Source organism: Macaca nemestrina, chromosome 12, assembly GCF_043159975.1.
Source record: "Macaca nemestrina isolate mMacNem1 chromosome 12, mMacNem.hap1, whole genome shotgun sequence".
Classification (NCBI taxonomy): Eukaryota; Metazoa; Chordata; class Mammalia; order Primates; family Cercopithecidae; genus Macaca; species Macaca nemestrina.
This window is the reverse complement of record NC_092136.1, coordinates 94,844,036-94,864,699: the sequence shown is the minus strand read 5'-3', so window position 1 is coordinate 94,864,699 and position 20,664 is coordinate 94,844,036. Positions and strand designations below refer to the sequence as shown.

Here is a 20,664-nt window from a genome sequence, read left to right as displayed (position 1 = left end):
CTCCACACCTCCAGGTGCATTAGATAATGTCAACTTTTCAGTTGTTGGCAATTTGGTAAAATGATTTATCTCCTTTTATTTTATTATTGCAGTTGTTGTTGTTGTTGTTGTTATTGTATGACCTGTTTACTGGTGAAGTCAAGTACTTTTTCACTGATTTATTTCTTTTGTAGGTTTCAGTTTTCTGAATTACCGTTATATCTTTTGCCCATTGTTTTCAGTTAGATTGTTTTCTTTTTCTACCGATTTTTAAAAGTTCTTTAAATGTTTGGTATAATTATATGTCGATTGTATTGTTGCAAATAACTTATTTCAGCACACTACCTCCATTTATTGTTTATGTTTCTTTAATATTTGAAAAAAATTAAATGTAATCAAATTTATTGATCTTTTCCATTATAATTTGTGCCTTTATGTACTATTTAAGTAATTCATGTATTCTTTGGGGTCAAAAAGATCATATTTTCTTATCATTGTTTTCTTTACTTTTCACTTTTATTTGTTTTGGCCATTTAGAATATTGTGTTGTTATTGTAAGACAGAGAACTTTTTTAAAAAAGAAATCCACTTGTTTGCCACCATTTTCCCCATTCAGTTGGAATCCTTTTCTCACATATGCTAAGTTACAATGTAAGGACAGATGTCTTTCTAAACTCTTCATCTGGTCCATTTATTTATTTGTACATTTCTATGCCAATGTTAGATTGTTTTAATTACTAAAGCTTTACACTTAGGATAATTACTAAGGCAAGTCTCCGTGTACTTATTCAACTTTTTTCAAAATTATCTTGGGTATATTTATAGAGTGAAACTTCAGTATTCATTGTAGAATAAATCTGTCAGGTTCTGTCAAATACTGTTAATTTAAATTGGGAATGCATTGAAATTAAAGGAAAATTAGAGGTATATTTTCATAGCTCCTGCATTGATCATTCCCACCTATTTACTGGTATATTTATCCATTTATTCAGATCTTGTTGTGTGTATATCAATGAAGCTTCAGATTTGCATCAAAAAGATAATGAATCTGTTTTCTTAAATAAAACCTTAGGAACTTTATAATTTTTTGAGTGTACTGTAAATGGAAATTTTTTTTTCTAGTAAGTTTTCTTATTATTTATTGATCTTACATCCCTTTTCAAACCTTGTACCTCTTATTTCCTATTAGTTCTATTAGCTTGGCCATCAATTCTAGAATTTTCCATGTAGATAATATTTTCTAGGGAAAAAATCATTAAAATTATATCTCTTCTTTTTTAATAGTCACATATCTTACTTTTTTTTTTTTTTTTTTTAGAAATAGGGAAGTCTTAAGTAACGATCTCTAGCAAAATGTTCAATGTTGACTGAGTTGGTAGAAATTCTATACTCATTTAAGATTTTTAATAAGAGTGGCTCTAAACTTTGACATTAATTATATCCTACCATTTACCATCTAAGCTGAGACACTTGTGAGAGTAAAAGAGACCCAAGGATGACAGGCATAAACCAGGACCCTACTGATTAAGCAGTTAAAAAGCAACAGACATATAAAACTCAGTACTCCCAAGCTGCAGAATATATATTTTTCCAAGTTCTATAAAAAAATTTACAAAATTGACCATAACTGTGGCCATGAAACAAGTTCTAACAAATGTCAGTCAAGAACAGTCAGAATATGTTATTTGACCACAAACAATGAAGTGAGAAATATCAAAAAGATAACTAAAAAGTTCCCAAATTTATAAAATAAGAAGTGTATTTCTAAATAAACCTTTAATGAGAATAAAATAAAAAATAGAAATTAGAAAATACTTTGAACTAAATGAAAATACTACATTTCAAATCTTGTAGGATGCAGCTAAATAGCATTAAAAGGAAAATTTATAAATTTAAATAAATATTTAAGAAAGGGAAAAAGGTTAAAAAAACTAAATGAGCTAAGCATCCATCTGAGGAAGTCAGAAAAAAGTAATGCAAAGAAGGAAAAAGAAGAGAAATAATAAAAGACCGGAAACTGATGAAATATAAAGCCAATATAAAATATGATGAACAAAACCAAAAGTTGGGCTTTTCAAAAAAAGTCTAGTAAAATTTAAAAGACTTGTGAAAATGGGAAAGAACAAAAATAGAAGGCACAACTAACCAATATCAACAAAGATAAAGAAGTCATCACTACAGATGCTGCAGACATAAAAGAGACAACAAAGAAGTATGAACAACTTTATGCCAATACAGTTTAACATTTCAATGAAGTAAATAAATTCTTAGAAAAATGCAACAGTGATACTGACAAAAGAATAAACAGAACAATAAATATATCCATAACCCTCAAGGACACTGAAGCAATAGGTAAAACTCTTCCCAGAAAATATACTCTAGGCCCAGATGGCCACACCAAGAAATTTTAGTAAACATTCAAGAAAGATATACTTCCAATCTTAGATAAATTTTCTCAGAGAATAGAAAAAGAAAGAATACTTCCCAACTCATTTTATGGTACAAATTCCCAACGAGGATACTATCAGAAAAGTAAATAGGTCAATCTCGTTTATGAACATAGATGAAAAAATCCTAAATAAAATCTGAGCAAATTGATTCCAGCAATATATACATCATAACCTAGATGGGTTTATTCCAGTAATCAAAGGATGAAACTTTAAAAAATAATAGTATAATAGCACATATTAACAAACTGAAGAGAATCTCATTAGATGCAGAGAAAGTATTTGATAAAATTCATCAATTCATCATCCTTTCAGCAAATTAAAAATAGTAGGCAAAAATCTTAATATAATAAAGTGCATCTATCCAAAACCTTCAGCCAAATCATACTTAATAATGAAAGTTATAAGTTTCCCCTTGCAGATCAGGAAAAAGACAAGGATGCTTGCTATCAGCATTTTTATTCAACATTGTCTTGGAAGTCCTAACCAACATAAGGAGGCAAGGAAAACAGAAAAGGAAGAAACAAAGCTGTCATTATTGGCAGATGACATGATTGTACACACGACAAAATCCAAAAGATCTCTGAATAGACCATTTGAATTAATAAGAGAGCTTAGCAAGTTCTCTGAATTTAAAATAGCTACATATAAAAAATCAATAATATTTCTATACACCAGCAACAATGAGACAACCAAAATTTAAGGAAGATGCCATTTATAATAGCATAAGCATTAAGTAACAAGACTAATGCTAACAAAAATTTGCAAAATTTCTATGAAGACAACAATATGAATGTACTTAGAGAAGCATATTAATATAAACTAAAGACATCCTAAACAAATGGAAAGATATAACCTGTTAATAGATTTGAAGACTTAGTATTGTAAAAATGTCATTATATTTTTAAGAATGTCTTCTTAATCTGTAAATTAAATGTTATCACAATTAAAATTCCAAAAGTATTGTTGTGGAACTTGACAATTGGCTCCTGAATTTTATAGTAAAGTCCAAAGGGCCAAGAATAGCAAAGTCACTCTTACAAAAGAGGAACAAGGTAAGAATATCTGCTCCATCGGATTTCAAGGCCTCTTTTCCAGCATGCCATGCACAAAAATGAATTTCATGTGAAGCTATGAAACCTTTAGAAGATAATACCTGAGAATATAATTATGACTTCCGGAGTGGGGACATTCATAATCAAGAAATACCATGCATTAAGCAAAAAGGAAAAGAATGATAATCTGAACCACTCTAAAATTAAAGATTGTTGTATATCAAAATACACCCAAAAGAGAAGCAGAGAAGTGGCGAATTGTATATGCAGCACAAGTAAGTGACAGAGAACTATGCCTAAATTTAAGAAATCATAGAAATCCATAAAGAAAAGATGATTCAATAGAAAGATTTAAACAGATACCTCACAGACGAAGAAATCCAAATGGACAATTAACATGTGAATAAATAATCAGAGAAATGCAAACTGAGACCTCACTGATATATCACTATACATCCACCAAATGAGTTAAAATTGAAAAGCTGGACAATATCAAGTGTGGTGAGATTATAGAACAAGAACTCTCATCCTGTTGATGAAATATATATATATGAAAAATGCACACACATGCATCTCTGCACATTTACAAAAATGTTCATTGTGGCATTATTTGCAATATCACTACAATGAAAAGATAATTACTAGAACTAACAAGTTATAGTGTGTATTTTTATACAATGAAACTCTAAATAGTATATCAGAGCTACAGATAGCACACATTAAGTGGGAGGAATAAAGCAAAAACACAAAGGAATACATATTCATTTACATAAACACTTTGAATGTTTATATAAAATTCAAAAATTGACAAGACTATTATCATTTAGAAATGCACACATTGGGCCAGGTGGAGTGGCTCACACCTTTAATCTGAGCACTTTGGAAGGCCGAGGCAGGTGGATCACTTGAGGTCAGGAGTTCGAGACCAGCCTGGCCAACATGGTGAAACTCCGTCTTTACTAAAAATACAAAAATTAGCCAGGCATGGTGGCACACACCTATAATCCCAGCTACTCGGTTAGCTGACGGAGGAGAATCCATTGAGCCTGGGAGAAGGAGGTTGCAGTGAGCTGAGACTGCGCCACTGCACTCCAGCCTGGGCAATAGAGTGAGACTCCATCTCAAAATAAATAAATAAATAAAAATAAAAAAGAAATGCATACATTGGCATTTGTTGAAATTTTTGGGGGGCTTTATACATCATTACTTTTTGTAAATATTCAATGTTTATTGAAAATAATATATAATCTGCTCTGATTACAGTGAACTTTTTACATGCACATATAAATAAGCATACATATATAATGTACATATATATGTATACACATATATAGTAGATCAATGTTGTTGTTTGCTTGATCTACTAATCTGAGAGAAATTTATCTTAAAAAATTCCCACCATGATTGTAGATTTGTCACTTTTCCCTTTTGCTTCATATTTTCTCAAGTTATGTTGTCAGCTGCATACGTGTCCCTGATAGTAATTTTCCCAGTGTATTTTTCTTCGTAACGTAATAAATGCACTTCTTTGTCCCCATTAGTGTTATTCAACCTAAAGAATACTTTTGCTAACTAATTTTGCTACATCAAGGTTTCTAAATTAGAATTTGCCTGGCATGTCTTTTTCTATTTCTTTATTTTCTGTATTTTAGTTTTTTAGTTTTAACTATTTTTGATACATTTGTTTTTAATTGTCTTCCTAGTAGTACACTGGTCAGCGGGTGAAGTATTTATGTGATTAGATTAGATGAGAGGTGGTTAACTTATGATATTATCCAGTAACCTGGCCTGGACCATCAGCAAGTGATATTTCATTTTGAGGCTGTCTCCAGGAAACGATCTAAGCCTTAGAATGTCTTCACTTAAAAATGAAGATTTTGTTGGTAGAGGGCTAGCTACTTTATTTTTATATTCTCACTTGTCAAAACATCAAAGAAAGCATTTCATATTAGAAAATGTGTCATTTTCAGGTTAAAAATTTAAAGTAGATTTCATTATTTATATTACTTTATTTTAAAATGTAATTTCTGACATGTGGGCATTGGTTTTTTTCGTATTCCTATTTAAAAGCCACAAATAAACATTTTTAAGCAAAATGTTCACATTTTGTGGGCTAATAACGTGGTGAATGAGAGTTTAGTAGAATTGGAGAGAGTGATTCAATTAGAAGAGATGGAGAGAGCTGGATTAGAGTTGTGATTGGATTAGGGCTGATTTAATTAGGATTTTGATGGTACATATAAAGCCTGATCTCATATGATTTTTTCATTTAGAGATTCTCTCCCGAAAGAAAAGCGTATTTCTGGGTCTTATCATATCTTCATTTGAAATCAAGATTTCAGACTAGTGCAATGTAAGTTATTTTTTTCCTTTAAAATATAAAATAGATTAAGGCAATAACTTTTTACAACAGAACATAATTTTTTCCTCTTAAAACTAATTCATTCATTTGCTCATCCATTCATTCTTTCTTTTATTCACTCATATGGAAACTGTTTATTGGGTAGCTATCGGTGCCAGGCATTGTTTTAATGCTTGGCCTATATTACTGAGCAAAACAAAGATCTGTGCCCTTTTAGAACTTACATTCTACATGGAAGAAGTAGAGAAAGAGACAATAAATGTCACATAACTAAATTATTTTGGGTCATGGAAGATGATACATGGCATGTTATTATGTATAATATAATTTTTAAAAATAAAAAGAAAGCAGGGGAAGGGAGATATGGAGTACAGAATGTTAGGGGACAGAGAGGGAGAACAGTTGCAATTTTAAGTAGAGATGCCCAAGGTCGGTTGGCCTCCATTTGAACAAAGACTTGAATAAGACAGGGAAGAATAGCCTTGGCAGGAGAAAATAGCTAGTGTGAGGGCCCTAAGGCAGGAGCAGCTGTGTGTGTGTCCAAGCAACAATAGGAAGGAGGTAGCCATGAAAAGCATGAGCAAGTTATGAGGTCAAAGAGGCAGGGGAAAGGATAGACCACAGAAAACTTTGGAAACCATTGTGAACACCTTGGCTTTTACTATGAGGGTAATGGGGGACCAATGTCCCCCGCTGTCTGACTGGATCCCCTTTTCTCTCAATCCCATCCAACTATGTCATTTAATTTTTTAATTGTTGCCAATCTGATGCTGTAACGTGATAATCCATTTTTAGTTTACTTTCATTTTCCTCATTAAAAGGTTGAGTGTCTTTCATGTTTATTGACTATTGTCTATTTGAAATTGCTTTTTCAGAATGGCCTGTTTATATCTTTTGTCCATTTTTTAATTGGGTAGTTTGTGATTTTTATGTGTATCATTAGTAGTAGCAGTAATCCTTTATATGTTATAGGAATTACAAAATTTGCTAATCTAGCATTTATTGACTTGTTTTTGGCATCTTCTGCTATAAAATTAATTTTTGGATAGATGAATTTTTAAAAGTATTTCTTTTAAAGCTCTTAAGGTGTTCTGCTTTGATTGAAAGGTCTTTCCAAATTTTAGGTTCTATAAATAGTTTCTTAAACTTTCTTCTTAGGTTTTTATGGCTTCTATTTTCCCTTTTAGGTGTCGATTTTTGTTTAAGCTTGAAACTGAAACTCCTGTGTTACTCCTGCCATAAGAATATACGTTTTGCAATAAAGGGCCAAACTACATCCCTTTCACATTTAATTAAATGCTGTCTTTGGCATATTAAAATGAAAGAGCCTTTTTTAAGGTTAAGATATACTATACCATGTCGAAAAGCTGATAAAAATGATCTGAAAGGGATGGTCTCATAGATCATAAGAAACAGAAAATATAGAGCAAAATGCCAGTCACTAAGAAATCTGGAGGAATTAGGGCCCAGAGCACAAGGGACAATGTGGGTCACCTCATCTCCATGGGAATCTGAGGAAACAGGAATAGCCAAAGGCAGCTCAATAGATCTGCAGAAAGAGGAGATAAGAAGTCTTTGTTTAAGAGCTTCTATTTTCTCAGAGAACTGAGATCTACTACCAGGAAAGAGAATGGGGAGGGAAAAGGAGTAAAAGAGGCATGTAGACTTGAAGAAAGGGGAATGTGGGAAATTATATTATTGCAGAGGGGGAAAATAAACAATTAGGAGAGGGTAAGAGGAATGGCAGGCAGAATTAAGAGCCATACTAGATTTTGTGGTAACAGGTTTAAAATAAGAATTCTTGGGAGGTTATAAGATTTTTGCCAGCTAGGTTAACTGATTGGATGAATTTCAAGATTTTAGTAAACTTAAGTTTCCTTTTCTTAATACTTTCAAACCATTTAAGTCAAAAGCTTTAGTTTCATTTTCTTATTAGCACTTTCAGACCATTTAAGTCAAAAGCTTTTAATTTTGTGGATTGACTATACTGTATATTGGTGTTAATGAAATTATAGGGTGGTTATTTGATCACCACTGGCAACCAAAAGATTGAGTTAGTGGGCTGGGAGTTAAATCCATTAAGGTGATTCACTCCAGGCTAATGAGGACAGTTAGAACATAAAAACTGTGGGTATTTCCTATAATTGTGTCACCATCTCACCATTGTTACTTCATTCCTCTACTTGATAGTGCATCATTCATTCATTCATTCATTCATTCAACAGATACTTACTCAGCACCTATTATGTGCCAGGCACTGTTCTATATGCAGAGGATACACCCAGTGAACAAGAGAGACAAGGTTCCTGCTTTCCTGGAACTTATGTTCTAATATAGGAAGATAGACAATAATAATAAAAATAATATTAATAACCATAATAGCTAACATTTATTTAGCAAGTACTATTTGCTGAGACAGTTCTAAGCACTTTACAAGTATTAATTCACTTAATCCTTAGACTAGTATTATAAGTTAGGTACTAGAATTACGCCCATTTTACAGATGAGGAAACTGAGGGCACAGAAAGGGAAAATGACTTGCCTAAGGTTAGAGCTAGGAAAGGGCAGAATTGGAATTTAGAAGAAAAATGGGCAGGCTGAAAATCCTTTTCTCTTAATGACTTTCCTATGCTGTCTCTCAGACAAGAAACACGGAAGTAAAAAATGAATAGATTAGATTCTGGTAATGTTCAGTGGTATGAAAAAATGAAACAGGGTGATGTGATAGTGTACAAACACAAGTGTTGGAGGGGTGGGGGTAGGAAAACTTCACTGTGATACCTGAGACATGAAGGATGGTGATACAGTTATCTTGGGGCACAGGCAACAGAGAAAAGCTAGTGCAAAGGCCCTAAAATAGAAGGAATCTTGCCCTGTTTCGTAAAACAGAAATGTCCAGTTGGCTGTGTCTAGAGCTTAGTGTGTAAGCGAGTGACTGATTGGAAGTGAAGTCTGGAAGTTAGGCAGGAGCCAGACTCCGTGGCGTCTCAGGTCACATTAAGAAATGTGATTTTTATCCTAAGTGCAGTGAAATTTTACACAGGATAGTAACACCATTTGATTAATTTTAAAAGATCACTCTCTTGGCTATATGCAGCATTGACTGTAGGATAAAAGATGACGCAGGAAGATACAATAGGAAACAATTACAATCCAGGTAGGAGATGGTGTTGGCCAGGACAAGGGTAATGGCAGTAGAATAAAATTTCGGGTAAGTTTTAAAAGTAGAATTGGTAAGACCTGTAAATGAACCGTATGTGAAAAGTGAAAGAAGAGGAATTTAAGTAGGCACTCTGGGATTTTGGTTTGAGTAACTAGTATGATGATCGTGTCCTTTAGTGAGACGTTTAAGACTGGAGGAGGGATACCTTTAGTAAGAAAAATCAAGATTTTCATCTTGAACTCTATGAGTGAAAGGGCTTTTTCTGCTTTTCTTTCTTCATTTAAAAGTTTTAAAGAATTTAGAGGTAAGAAAGCATTTAAATATTCAACTTTGTGAGTTCCTTATATTTTAAACTAAGTTGGGGAAGTTGAATTTTCATTTGTTTAACAAATATTAATTGAGCAGCTACTATATGTCAAGGTCTATGTGATGAGATACTAAGATTAGCTAAACAATCAAGATCTCTGTTCTCAGGATTTTTTTTTTATGGAAGGGAGGAGACAGGATTGGTGGGTTTTTGGTTTTTGGGTTTTCTCCTTTTCGTTGTCTTATTAAAACTTAACACTTAAGTAGCCATCTTAGTAATTACATCTTGTGCTCCTGGCAGTTGGGCCCACCGTTCTAAACGCTGTCGTAAATATTGACATCTCCCCTCCCACTAAAACTAACGTTTTTTAAATAAAAAATTTTAGCAAACATTACGAATACAACCTTTGCTTTGAAGTGTTAATATTTTTGCAGGAATGTACCTTTGTAAAGATCGTGGTTGCCCCGTACATATTTGTTCTTTCTTCATATCCAATTAAATGAAAACACTAGTTTTTCCGAAGCCCAACTCTCTAGGTTTGTTGGTTCTAGCTCAGGAGAAAGGATGGAAGCAGGAGTCGTTGGATTTAAACAGTTTGGTGTAATCCTTTTCCACGCTCTCTCCCGCTAGCCGGGGACGTGGTGTCGGCTACCCGGGGCTTTCCGTCCACGCAGTACCGGAATGAAGGAGTCTGGGAGGGGGTCGGGGACGGAAAAGACGGAAGAGACATTAAGTAATTGGTTCTTGAAGGTATAAAATGATGTTTAGGGTCTACTCTAAGGCACTGATTTCAAACGCCCGCCCCCTGGGCCGTTTCGGCCCCGCCCCTTAGTGCCGTTACGCCGACTTCCACTTCGGCCACTGCGGATTGGTCGTTGCTTCCGCCTCCGAAGCGCTTGGATTTTGCTTCCGGGTCGTAGGCGCTAGCCCTGGGCGCAGAGGTTTCTGGGAGCCCGGAGTCGTAATGGCGTCTGTATGATCATCGGAGATTGCTTTATCTGACCTCGGCCAATGTGAGCGGCAGGAGGATAGGTTTTCTTCCTCATCCCGGTGGGACGGGAAAGGGCAGTTGGGGTCGGAGTCGGCGGCAGAGTGCAGAGTGCGGGCGGTGGAGGACCTAGAGCAGCGGGCTAGGGGCGAAACGGAGTGCCTGTCAGGCGCGTCCGGAGCTCTCGGGCCCGCAGAGGAGATCGCAGCATAAAAGGCAGCGAGCCTACCGCGTAAAGCGAACCCCAGGTCCTCCCTTCACTACCCCTCGCACCCCTGCGGCGCTGGGCACGGGTTAAGGGGCAACGAGTTTCTCGTTATAGCCAAAGACTAGCTCACGAGAGGCCGGAGTGATAATTCCGTTAGTGTGTGGGAAGGGGCGGACTCCCAGCTCCAGATAACCCCGTTTCTTCTTTGTATACATGTCTCTTACTCTTTTTGAAAATTAGGAGAAAGCACTCCCCCCCCCCCAAAAAAAATCCTCCCAGTTCGCCCACCCTCCCCACACACTTGCTTTTCCGACACTAACAGGGTTTTAATGACTGCATCTGCTAGGCAGTATTCTTGTGACTGCTCCAAGCAGAAAGTAACTTAGGGAATGGGTCCCTGATTTTTGTCATCAGAATCCTCTGGGGCTGAGGTTCCTGTTTTTTTGTTTTTGTTTTTGTTTTTTTTGAACAGTCCTTAAGTTATAACCCACAAACGATCTGATTTATAATATGATGCCTGTTGTAGGAGAAAATTGGCTCAACAAAAGGTTAAGAATTTTTTTCTATGTACCTGTCATTGAAGTTTAACACACTTTCCTTAGTAACTTTTTTCTCAGACACTTAGTAACTTTGTCAGTGATATTTTTTGTTTGTTTTTAGCTTTTGTTTCTACTAGCCTATTTGCTATTGTGTGAAGTTTAGATAAAATGCAAACCTTAGAGAGTCTGGTAGAGTAAGGTTGAGTTGGAAATTTTTAAAACTTAGTCATGGTAGTACTGTATTTTTCAAGGCTTTTGACATGTCAAGTGTCATAATTCTTATAGTAATCCTATGAGGAATATCTCCATTCCACGGATGACAGAAGGTTAAGCCAGGTGACTTGCTCAAGCCCATATAGTCAGAAGGAGAATAGGGATGCAAACTCAGATCTTCATGACAGAATTTTTTGTACTAAGACAAGCCTGAGAAGCCATATTCGTTGTACGGCCTAAGCCTCATAATTTGTTTTCCTGAAAACTTTTGTTTAAGAAGATTAAGCAGGTTTAGGGGAATGAGTTTTAGAATTTATTTCACTAGTATGGATATTAATACTCTGTAAAATGAGTGTTTGTATTGTTGTAAATAACTTGATTATATTTTTCTTCAAAGCATAAAAGATGACAACAGCAGCCAGGCCAACCTTTGAACCTGCAAGAGGTGGAAGGGGAAAAGGAGAAGGTGATTTGAGCCAACTTTCAAAGCAGTATTCAAGCAGAGACCTACCCTCTCACACAAAGATAAAATACAGGTAGTAAGACTTTCTTTTTTTTCTTTCTTTTTTTTTTTTTGTTGAGACAGAGTCTCGCTTTGTCGCCCAGACTGGAGTGCAGTGGCCGGATCTCAGCCCACTGCAAGCTCCGCCTCCCGGGTTCACGCCATTCTCCTGCCTCAGCCTCCCGAGTAGCTGGGACTACAGACGCCCGCCACCTCGCCCGGCTAGGTTTTTGTATTTTTTAGTAGAGACGGGGTTTCACCGTGTTAGCCAGGATGGTCTCGATCTCCTGACCTTGTGATCTGCCCATCTCGGCCTCCCAAAGTGCTGGGATTACAGGCTTGAGCCACCGCGCCCGGCCTCTTTTTTTTCTTGTTCACAAAACAAGACCAAATCTGTTAAATGGCATGGTCATGATATAGTAGTATGTTCGAGTTATGTCATTTATCTATTATCATAGGATTAGAATGCAATAGGATGTTTAACACTAAAATTCTGCCCTGTGGTTTTACAATGCAAAATTCCTACTAACCAGAAATTTTCGTATGTAGATACAACAATAAATAACAGAAATAATAATGCCTCAGAGAGATTATGCACTATCAGCACCAGTCAATATATTAAAAATATTACTGTTAAGTTCTGAGTTGATAATACCAATAAAAATTAAAGACATTTTAATCACGTAAAGCCTTATTATAGGAAAATGCGTGATTGAATTTGGACTTCTTGAAATATTGGGAACATCACAAGAGTGGCTGTTAGTAACTTTCAGATTAGATTATGATCTTATCTACTTCCCTTTTTTATGCTTGAAGGACAAAGTCTCATTCCTGAATTGTCTTCCATTACCACAGTCGTGTGTGTGTGTATGTGTGTGTGTGTTTAAGTAACATTTTTGCCCTGGTTTGTTTCTACTTTAGACAAACTACTCAGGATGCCCCTGAAGAGGTTCGTAACCGTGACTTCAGGAGAGAGTTGGAAGAAAGAGAGAGAGCTGCTGCAAGAGAGAAAAACAGAGATCGTCCAACCCGAGGTACCAACACTATCCAAGACATTTATCTCTAAAATTATGTTGTTGATAGTTTTTCTTTTATGTAGCAACTGGAAAATATTAACCATTTGTTTGCTTTTACAGATTGATGTGAGCTGTAATACTTTCTTAAGTCATTAGAGATAACAATAACAAATATTTACCAAAGGCTTATTTGCCCAGGCACTGTGGATGTGATTTCACTGTGGATAATGCTTTCAGTGTGGGCTCCTCGTGCCCACAGGTCCCTAAAACATTTTAAGAAATGCAGTATTTGTTTTACTAAGTTAAGTGATTTTTGTTTCCCCTCAGAACATACAACCTCCTCTTCAGTGTCAAAAAAGCCACGGTTAGACCAGATTCCTGCTGCCAACCTTGATGCAGATGACCCTCTAACAGATGTATGTTTTGTTTTCTCCTTTCATCTCTAATAATTGATTTACCATGTTTTTCTGAAATACTTGTTATGCCTTTGGCTTTAAGAAGTGACATATATTTGCTTGCTGTTATTCAAATATAACCCTGACCTCAGTGCTAAACTTTATAGTTGATTTTAAAACAAAAAGTATTATTTTGTGGGACTTTTAAGAACAAGTTTGGTCTCTAGAGAACCAAATATGGAAGGAATCTTAAAAGACATGCTTTCCCGCAAAATAATGTCCTATACTAAACTGCTGCACTATGGTGTGTTACACACCTCTACAGGGCACTCTTCACACTGGGTTTCCTATAAACAGTGCCCTCTAGAGTTGTACCTGGAGGCCTTTCCACATTAGATATGCCCCTTTCTATAAGTGGAGTACACTTAATGGTTCCCTCTGTGCTTAGTGAGGGAAGTAATCTAAGCAGAAGGTTTTTAAGGATTAGCACATCAGTTAATGATAAAATTCTGTGGGACCCTAGAGCCTATAATCAGTTTGCAGTTTTCTACATACAGGACAGTGAAAAACCTGAGTGGCATCCAATGAGTAATATCTACCTGTGTATACATATCAGCAGTTAATTCTAGAGTTAAATGATGGAGTTACTCATAATAGTTAAAACAAGAAACCTAATTTCAAGTGAAATTTAATGATTATTCATTTGAAATTATTTTCTTCTGAGAAATTAGCAGTTTTTTGCACTTTTGATTATCTTTACTTGCTAGCTTAAAGTTGTTTTGAGCTACATAAAATTGTTTTGACTTTCTTAGGGTGATATATTGTACATATGTACTGTGTTTTGGTAATGTATATTTTCCCTCCAATCTTCTGGGCTCTCACTGTTCTTTTAGGAAGAAGATGAAGATTTTGAAGAAGAAAGTGATGATGATGATACTGCAGCTCTTCTTGCAGAACTGGAAAAAATTAAAAAGGAAAGAGCTGAAGAGCAGGCCAGGAAGGTAAAACCAAAGTGTTAAATATTTACATCTCTCCTCTCACATATACTAAAGTAGAAATTTTTTTGAATATAAGTAATACCTTCTTATATTAGAAATCTCCCTTACCGTGTCTAAATATTATAGCACTTGTAGATCTATAAATCTTATTATTTTTGTGACATCCTAGGTATCCTGGTTATGTTAAAAATTCTTTCCCAATAGTTCAGATACATTGAGTAATATTCAGCAGCTTGCTAGTCATTCACTAGTTTATTCATTTGTTCAACATTTAGTCAATATCTGTTAATTGACAGGAGAATCAAAGATGATCAAGATATAGTCATGGTCTACAAAGATTATCTCTCTGTCTCCTGCCTAGGTACTATTAAGGCAATTAGTCAGTAGATATTATATAACCTAGGTCAAGCTACCTAACTTTGCTGAGCCCCCACAGTCTCTCCGTTTACACAATATGAGGAAAAAATATAAAACTCAAAGCTAGTTAAAACTCTTAATGAATTACCCAGAGTGATAATAAGAGGTGAAACTGAGGAGGCAAGCACAAGTCAGAGCATTAGAGATTTGCAAAACAATGCTGAAGGAGTCTAGATTTTTTTCTAAAGGACATGAGGAGCTGGTTGATTTAAGCAGGAGATTGATAAAATTGGATATGCATTTTAGAGAGATTACTCTGGCAAAAATACGCAGGATGGATTGGAAAAAAACTGAGTTAGGAGGCTGTTTCAGTAATCTTACCAATTAAGAGACTCTTAACTTGTATGATAGGAGTTGGAATTAAGATAAGTAATTAGATGCTGATAGAACTGATTATCAAGGAGGTCAAAGTGGGAAGGGGAGCAGGAAAAAATAAAAAATAAAAGAGGTAGAGTTGACAAAGTGACTGATTGATTGTGGCAGCAGAGAGGACCCTCACTTTGTAGGTAAATGTTGGTGCTGTACATCAATACAGGGAATGCAAAAGAATTGCCATATTTATACAGAGAGAAGAGGTAGTTGATGAGATCTGTTTTGAACATACTGAATTTGACACATTATAAGACATTCAGGTAGGGATGTTTTCAACCAGAGCAGCACAGCTTTTTTGTAGATTTCTGTGTAAAATTTTATTTGATGCAAGAATTGTTCTGTTTTTAAAAAAGAAAGTAAGAAAATATACTACATGGTCAATACCAGGAATCTAGGGAAGTGAGTTCATGTGAATCAGGAGGGCCAGGGAAGAATTCAGAAAAGAGGTAGAATTTGGGATGGACTTTGATGACTTAGAATTCAGATTGGAAGAAGGAAGGCATTTTAAAATACAATTCTCATCAAAGTTTTGTATTATAAGACAGCATAATTCCTATAACAGCTTATAGTTTTTACATGTAGTTTTTAAGTCGAAGAATTATAAAAACATTCCCAATCCCACTTGCATACCACTAGAGGGCAATTGTTCCAAATTCTTTTAGCTTGCCTAATAGTTCTGGACACATAAAGAGATGAGCAATTTAAATGCTTTTGGTTGACCTTGAGGGACGATAAGCATTTTAGACAGAAGGCCTTGCAGTTTTGTGAGTTTCATGTAATAAAACGTGTTGATATTTCTTGGAGTTGAATGATAGTTTAGTTTCTTTTAGCCCTGTTTCCCTTTCTATTGGCTGGTTTTTGCCACGTCCCAAATTTAAGATTTTTCAAACCATTTAACCCTTGTCAGGGGTCAGCACACTTTCTGTAAAGGGCCAGGTAGTAAATATTTTAGGCTGGCTGGTCATGGAGCCTCTGTCGCACCTACTCACCTCCACTGTTGTAGCATAAAAACATCCACAGAGTACATAAACGAATGAGTGTGGAAATGTTCCAATAAAATATCTACAAAAACAGGTAGTTAGGATTTGACCTACATGCCATCTGACAACTAGCTTATATTATGAAACATAGTATGCCTGCTGTTTGAATGTTGAAAGAGTTTATGCCTTTTTTCCCAGGGCTGTGTGTGACAATCATTCAGTAACTCCAAAGGAAATAATATTCCAAACATAAAATGTCCATGACCTTTGTATGTCATACACATTATATTATAAGTTTGGATATATTGTATACCTAAGCTCCTATTTTTCTAGTATTTCAGAGAAATATCTTTTCCCTTTAAGCATCAGTATAATTTGTTACAAATAAATATATAGCTTTTAGAGAGCTACTTGTACTTAATCTGTGATGGATAGTTCCTGATTTTATTTAAATTCTGACCAGTGATGTAAAGGAATTTTCCTATTTCCTTACAAGTTAGATCTTCTCACCTCCTATTTTCATTTTTATTTTTCTCCATAAAAATGAAATTCATTGTTTACATTTGAATATTGAAATGAATATCAGTAATCTGTATGAAAAATTAGGTTATTAAAATAATTTTTTAAAAAATGATTTCCACACCATCTCTTTTTCCTTGATCTATTAAGTCATCGATTTCTGTCATCCCCAAAACACAGCAAAATGGGATTTATATTTAGCTTAAGATAGCATGTTAACAGGTAGATCTAGAAGTGATAGCTAAGGATTTTAGACATTTTATATTCCAAATTCTGAGAAGGAAACTCAGGATGATTTGACTTTGAAGAAGTTGATGCTAAAATAAAAGTGAAGAAAGACAGTGTTGTAACTGATAAAGGATGGGAGGTATAAAAATAGAAACTGAGGCCGGGCGCGGTGGCTCACGCCTGTAATCTCAGCACTTTGGGAGGCTGAGGTGAATGGATCATGAGGTCAGGAGTTCGAGACCAGCCTGGTCAACATGGTGAAATGACATCTCTACTAAAAATACAAAAATTAGCCGGGCATGGTGGCGCATGCTAGAGGCTGAGGCGGGAGAATCAATTGAACCTGGGAGGTGTAGGTTGCAGTAAGCCAAGATCATGCCACTGCACTCCAGCCTAGGCAACAGAGCGAGACTCCGTCTGAAAAAAAAAAGAAAAAGAAAAGAAACTCAATAATAAGTCAATAAAAACAAAATAGATCAGCCTCAGGTAAATTAGTAGAAATTCATGTTAACTGGATATAATTTTGTACATGGTAGTTTGTCCTATTTTAGGAGTTTTCTTCATTAATAACTTCTCACCAAACCTAGAGACGCAAGTTTACATTATTAGTAATTCAAAATAAGATTAAATTAAATCACAGTTATGTATGACCCTTTAAAATTGAGGTAATAGTTTTGCTAAATGTGTCTTTTTGATATTTAATATGTTCTTAAATTATTAGAATATGCTTATTGATATACGCTTAAAATTTAAAGCTATTAATTTTACATGTACTTCAAGAAAGAAAATAGATTTAAATATGAATCTCTAACATTTCACAGTTGGAAGAGACTGATATCAACCATGAAATATTTATAATAAAAATGCCAACTTATTTTATTTTGATGAGGGAGACTTTTCTAGTATGCCTCAAAAACCAAAAAAAAAAAAAAAAAAAAAAAAAGCCTGCCTTGATGCTTTTCTTGCCGTAAAATCCCAATGATCTGTTTTTTTTTTTCAGTGAGCTAATATAAAAAAAATTGAACCCAGAGTTAAAATAAGTAAATACTAATCTTCCTTTATCATTGACAGGAACAAGAACAAAAAGCTGAAGAAGAGAGGATTCGTATGGAAAACATTCTGAGCGGAAACCCTCTCCTTAATCTCACTGGCCCATCGCAGCCTCAGGCCAACTTCAAAGTTAAAAGAAGGTACTATACAGTAACGGAGTAATGAAGTGTGTGTGTGTGTGTGTGTGTGTGTCTGTCTGTATGCACAGGCATGCAGATTATAAGTTGGATAGCAAGGTGCATTATATGAAGCTTCTAAAAGTCCACCGTTCGTTCACGGATACTCTTCTCTGTTCAATTAGGAATAATGGAAGAAGCTAAATGAAAGAAAATTAACTTATTTTCAGTAGATAGTTGCAATAACCAGCTGTGTACCAGATAATGATGTAAGCACTAGGGACAGAGTAATAAACTGAGGCCCTTACATTTTAGGTATGCATATCAAGGGTCCCCAAGATGGCCTCTCACATTCAGACACTCACTGGAAGAACTCAGGGGACTTGGCATATAGTTACATGCTTGGCTAAGGTAATAAAGACACACAGCTAGATTATAAAGGGAAAAGACACACATGGAGAATGGATGAATCCATGTGCAGGTTTCACTATGCTCTATCCCTTCCATGAGTGGTCACACAGCACATTGTTTCCCCCAGTGCAGCAACGTGTGCAGTGCTGCTGCCCAGGGAAGCCCATTAAAGATCCCATGCCCAGGGTTTTTACTGGGCGTGGCTAGTCATGTACGCAGCTTTTGCTTAGCACATAGCAAAATCCAGACTCTTAAAAGGACAGTAGGTGTTCAGCATAAACCACATTATTTGTAAATTGTAGGCACAGTGACAGTGAGAAGATTTCTTAAATCCAAATTTTCAAATGCCAGCCAGGGGCCAACCTTGGAAGCAGGCATTTCTAAGGATTGTGGTCCCAGGCCTGCTTTTTAAATTCTTTCTGTACAGTGTGTGTGTTTGGAGGGGTAAAAAGGAGGGCTGAAAAGGGAGGAAGTATAAATTGTAAATACTGTAAATCCTTCAGATGGTGATATGTAAAATAAAACAGAAAAGCTTACAGGAAATGTTGAGGAAGGAAGAATGGTTGTTATTTTATATGCATTCATCAAGGAAACACAGTGCTTAACTTTTAAACCATATTCGTTATTTTTCACCACCTCTACTGCTATTATTTGCCATCTAGAGTGATGCAGTACTGCTACCCGCCCTCCCCTCTGGAGTGATGCAGTACTACTGACCGCTTTCCCCTCTGGAGTAATGTAGTACCGCTGATACAGTTCTGGAATTAGTCCAAGCTGGAGATAGTAGATTTGGAAGTTATCAGCTCAGATAAACTTTATAAAGCCATAACACAGGATGAAATCACCTAGGGAAGGATATAGCTAGAGAGGAGAAGTCAGAACTGAGCTTAGTATAATGTTTAGAGGTTAGGTAGATGATTAGTTACCAATACCTGTTCTAATCATCTACCCAACCTCTAAACATTATACAGGTGCCTGATAAATATTGATTGAATGAATTTTGAATGAAAAAGTCTAGGCTGACAAGGAGCAGCCAGTTGGGAAGGGAGGAGAACTGAAAGAAGTGAAACCAGGTGTTTCAGGAGGAGAGGAGTGATCATCGAGGACAAATACTAATGTCAGGAAAGAGCATTTTGGTGTTGGGAAGGAGGGACTAAAAGCCTGTTTGGAGTTGAGGAAAGACTGGATACAGAAAAAACTACTGATTATATATAAAAATAAAGCTATATAGTTTGTTTTTTTGCTTTTTTTGAATGCAAATGGAATTGGAGACAGAAACATGTCTTATATCCCAGTCATATTGATCTGCTCAGCTTCTTATGCTTCTCTGTATACTGCATCAGTGATGACTTTACTGCACTATTTTCCAAAGGTGCCCACGTTTGTTGCTCGTTGTGCAGTTTCCCACATTTGTTCCCATGTGCAGTTTCTCCTGGCATGTAAGCGCATACACACATACACACACGCATGATATGGGTTTGTGTTTTATGTATATTTGTGAGGGTATCTTATGTATATGGGCAGCTGTTTTATATGCTAGATGATATTCTGAAATCATGCTCTTTATTTTCTATAACACATGTATTTTATAACTTACTTATGGATTTTTTTTTCACACTTATACCTTATGGAATCCAACCAGAGTTCTGCCCTGAGTTCTTTGGCTGGTACTTCTCCGTGGTTAATGTACATGTGCGCCATATCTGAGCCTTAATTATTACACCCCAATGATTGCTTCTCCTTTTGTTGGCCTGTAATGCAAATATTACAGTAGATGATTACTAAACATTAACTGATAAAAGAGGAATATCTACAATCCTCAAAACCACATAATCTAAACTACATTAAATTGATTGGCTACTATCATCTACAAATGCCTATACTAATATTAGGGTAGTCCTAGGTGCAGCCTCTTTGTATTAGACCTAAAAACATTAAATATTTATGCAATTAAAATCTATGTATTTCTATTTTTTAACTCAAAAGTTTCTTTTACTGGAGAAATAGTAAGAATGTTTTACATGTTCTAAGTAGGAATTGCCATTCTTGCTATAAGAAGCAAGATTATGTATTAAGGATGACATTATTCTTTTGAGTGTAATTGCTGCATCAAATGATACACATGTTGAGCGTCTTTCTGTGTAACTGACTAAGCCTTGCAGAGCACATAGTATTCTTGTCTCCTGATACAAACATTTTAAGACATTTTGTTTGCTTTTTCTTCCTCAGGTGGGATGATGATGTTGTCTTCAAGAACTGTGCAAAAGGTGTAGATGACCAGAAGAAAGACAAAAGATTTGTAAATGACACACTGCGATCTGAATTTCACAAAAAGTTCATGGAGAAATATATTAAGTAGTACAGTTTTATGTGCTTCATTAAAGACTGTAAAACATAAA

The 20,664-nt window shown here is 35.5% G+C and overlaps 2 protein-coding genes across 4 annotated transcripts in view; one reads left to right on the top strand and one right to left on the bottom strand.

Annotated features, from left to right (window-relative positions):
* Positions 1 to 10,149, bottom strand: part of LOC105484325 (lysine demethylase 4D) — a 24,379-nt gene extending 14,230 nt beyond the window's left edge. For both annotated transcript variants that reach the window (XM_011745841.3, XM_011745840.2), the window contains exons 1-2: positions 9,756 to 10,149; positions 8,077 to 8,171 (exon numbers count right to left, since the gene is read on the bottom strand). The gene's annotated coding sequence lies outside the window, so the exon portion shown is untranslated. The remainder of the gene's footprint in view (positions 1 to 8,076; positions 8,172 to 9,755) is intronic.
* LOC105484324 (CWC15 spliceosome associated protein homolog) lies at positions 9,036 to 20,664 on the top strand. Of its 2 annotated transcripts, none has more exons than XM_071075486.1 (7): positions 9,036 to 9,054; positions 11,659 to 11,797; positions 12,685 to 12,797; positions 13,107 to 13,195; positions 14,068 to 14,175; positions 17,760 to 17,878; positions 20,495 to 20,664. In XM_071075486.1, exons 2-7 carry the CDS (start codon positions 11,667 to 11,669, stop codon positions 20,622 to 20,624), a joined length of 690 nt encoding a protein of 229 aa, XP_070931587.1. In that variant the 5' UTR covers positions 9,036 to 9,054; positions 11,659 to 11,666; the 3' UTR covers positions 20,625 to 20,664. The 2 variants fall into 2 exon arrangements, with proteins under 2 accessions (XP_070931587.1, XP_011744141.1); XM_011745839.3 differs by lacking the exon at positions 9,036 to 9,054 and adding an exon at positions 10,183 to 10,326.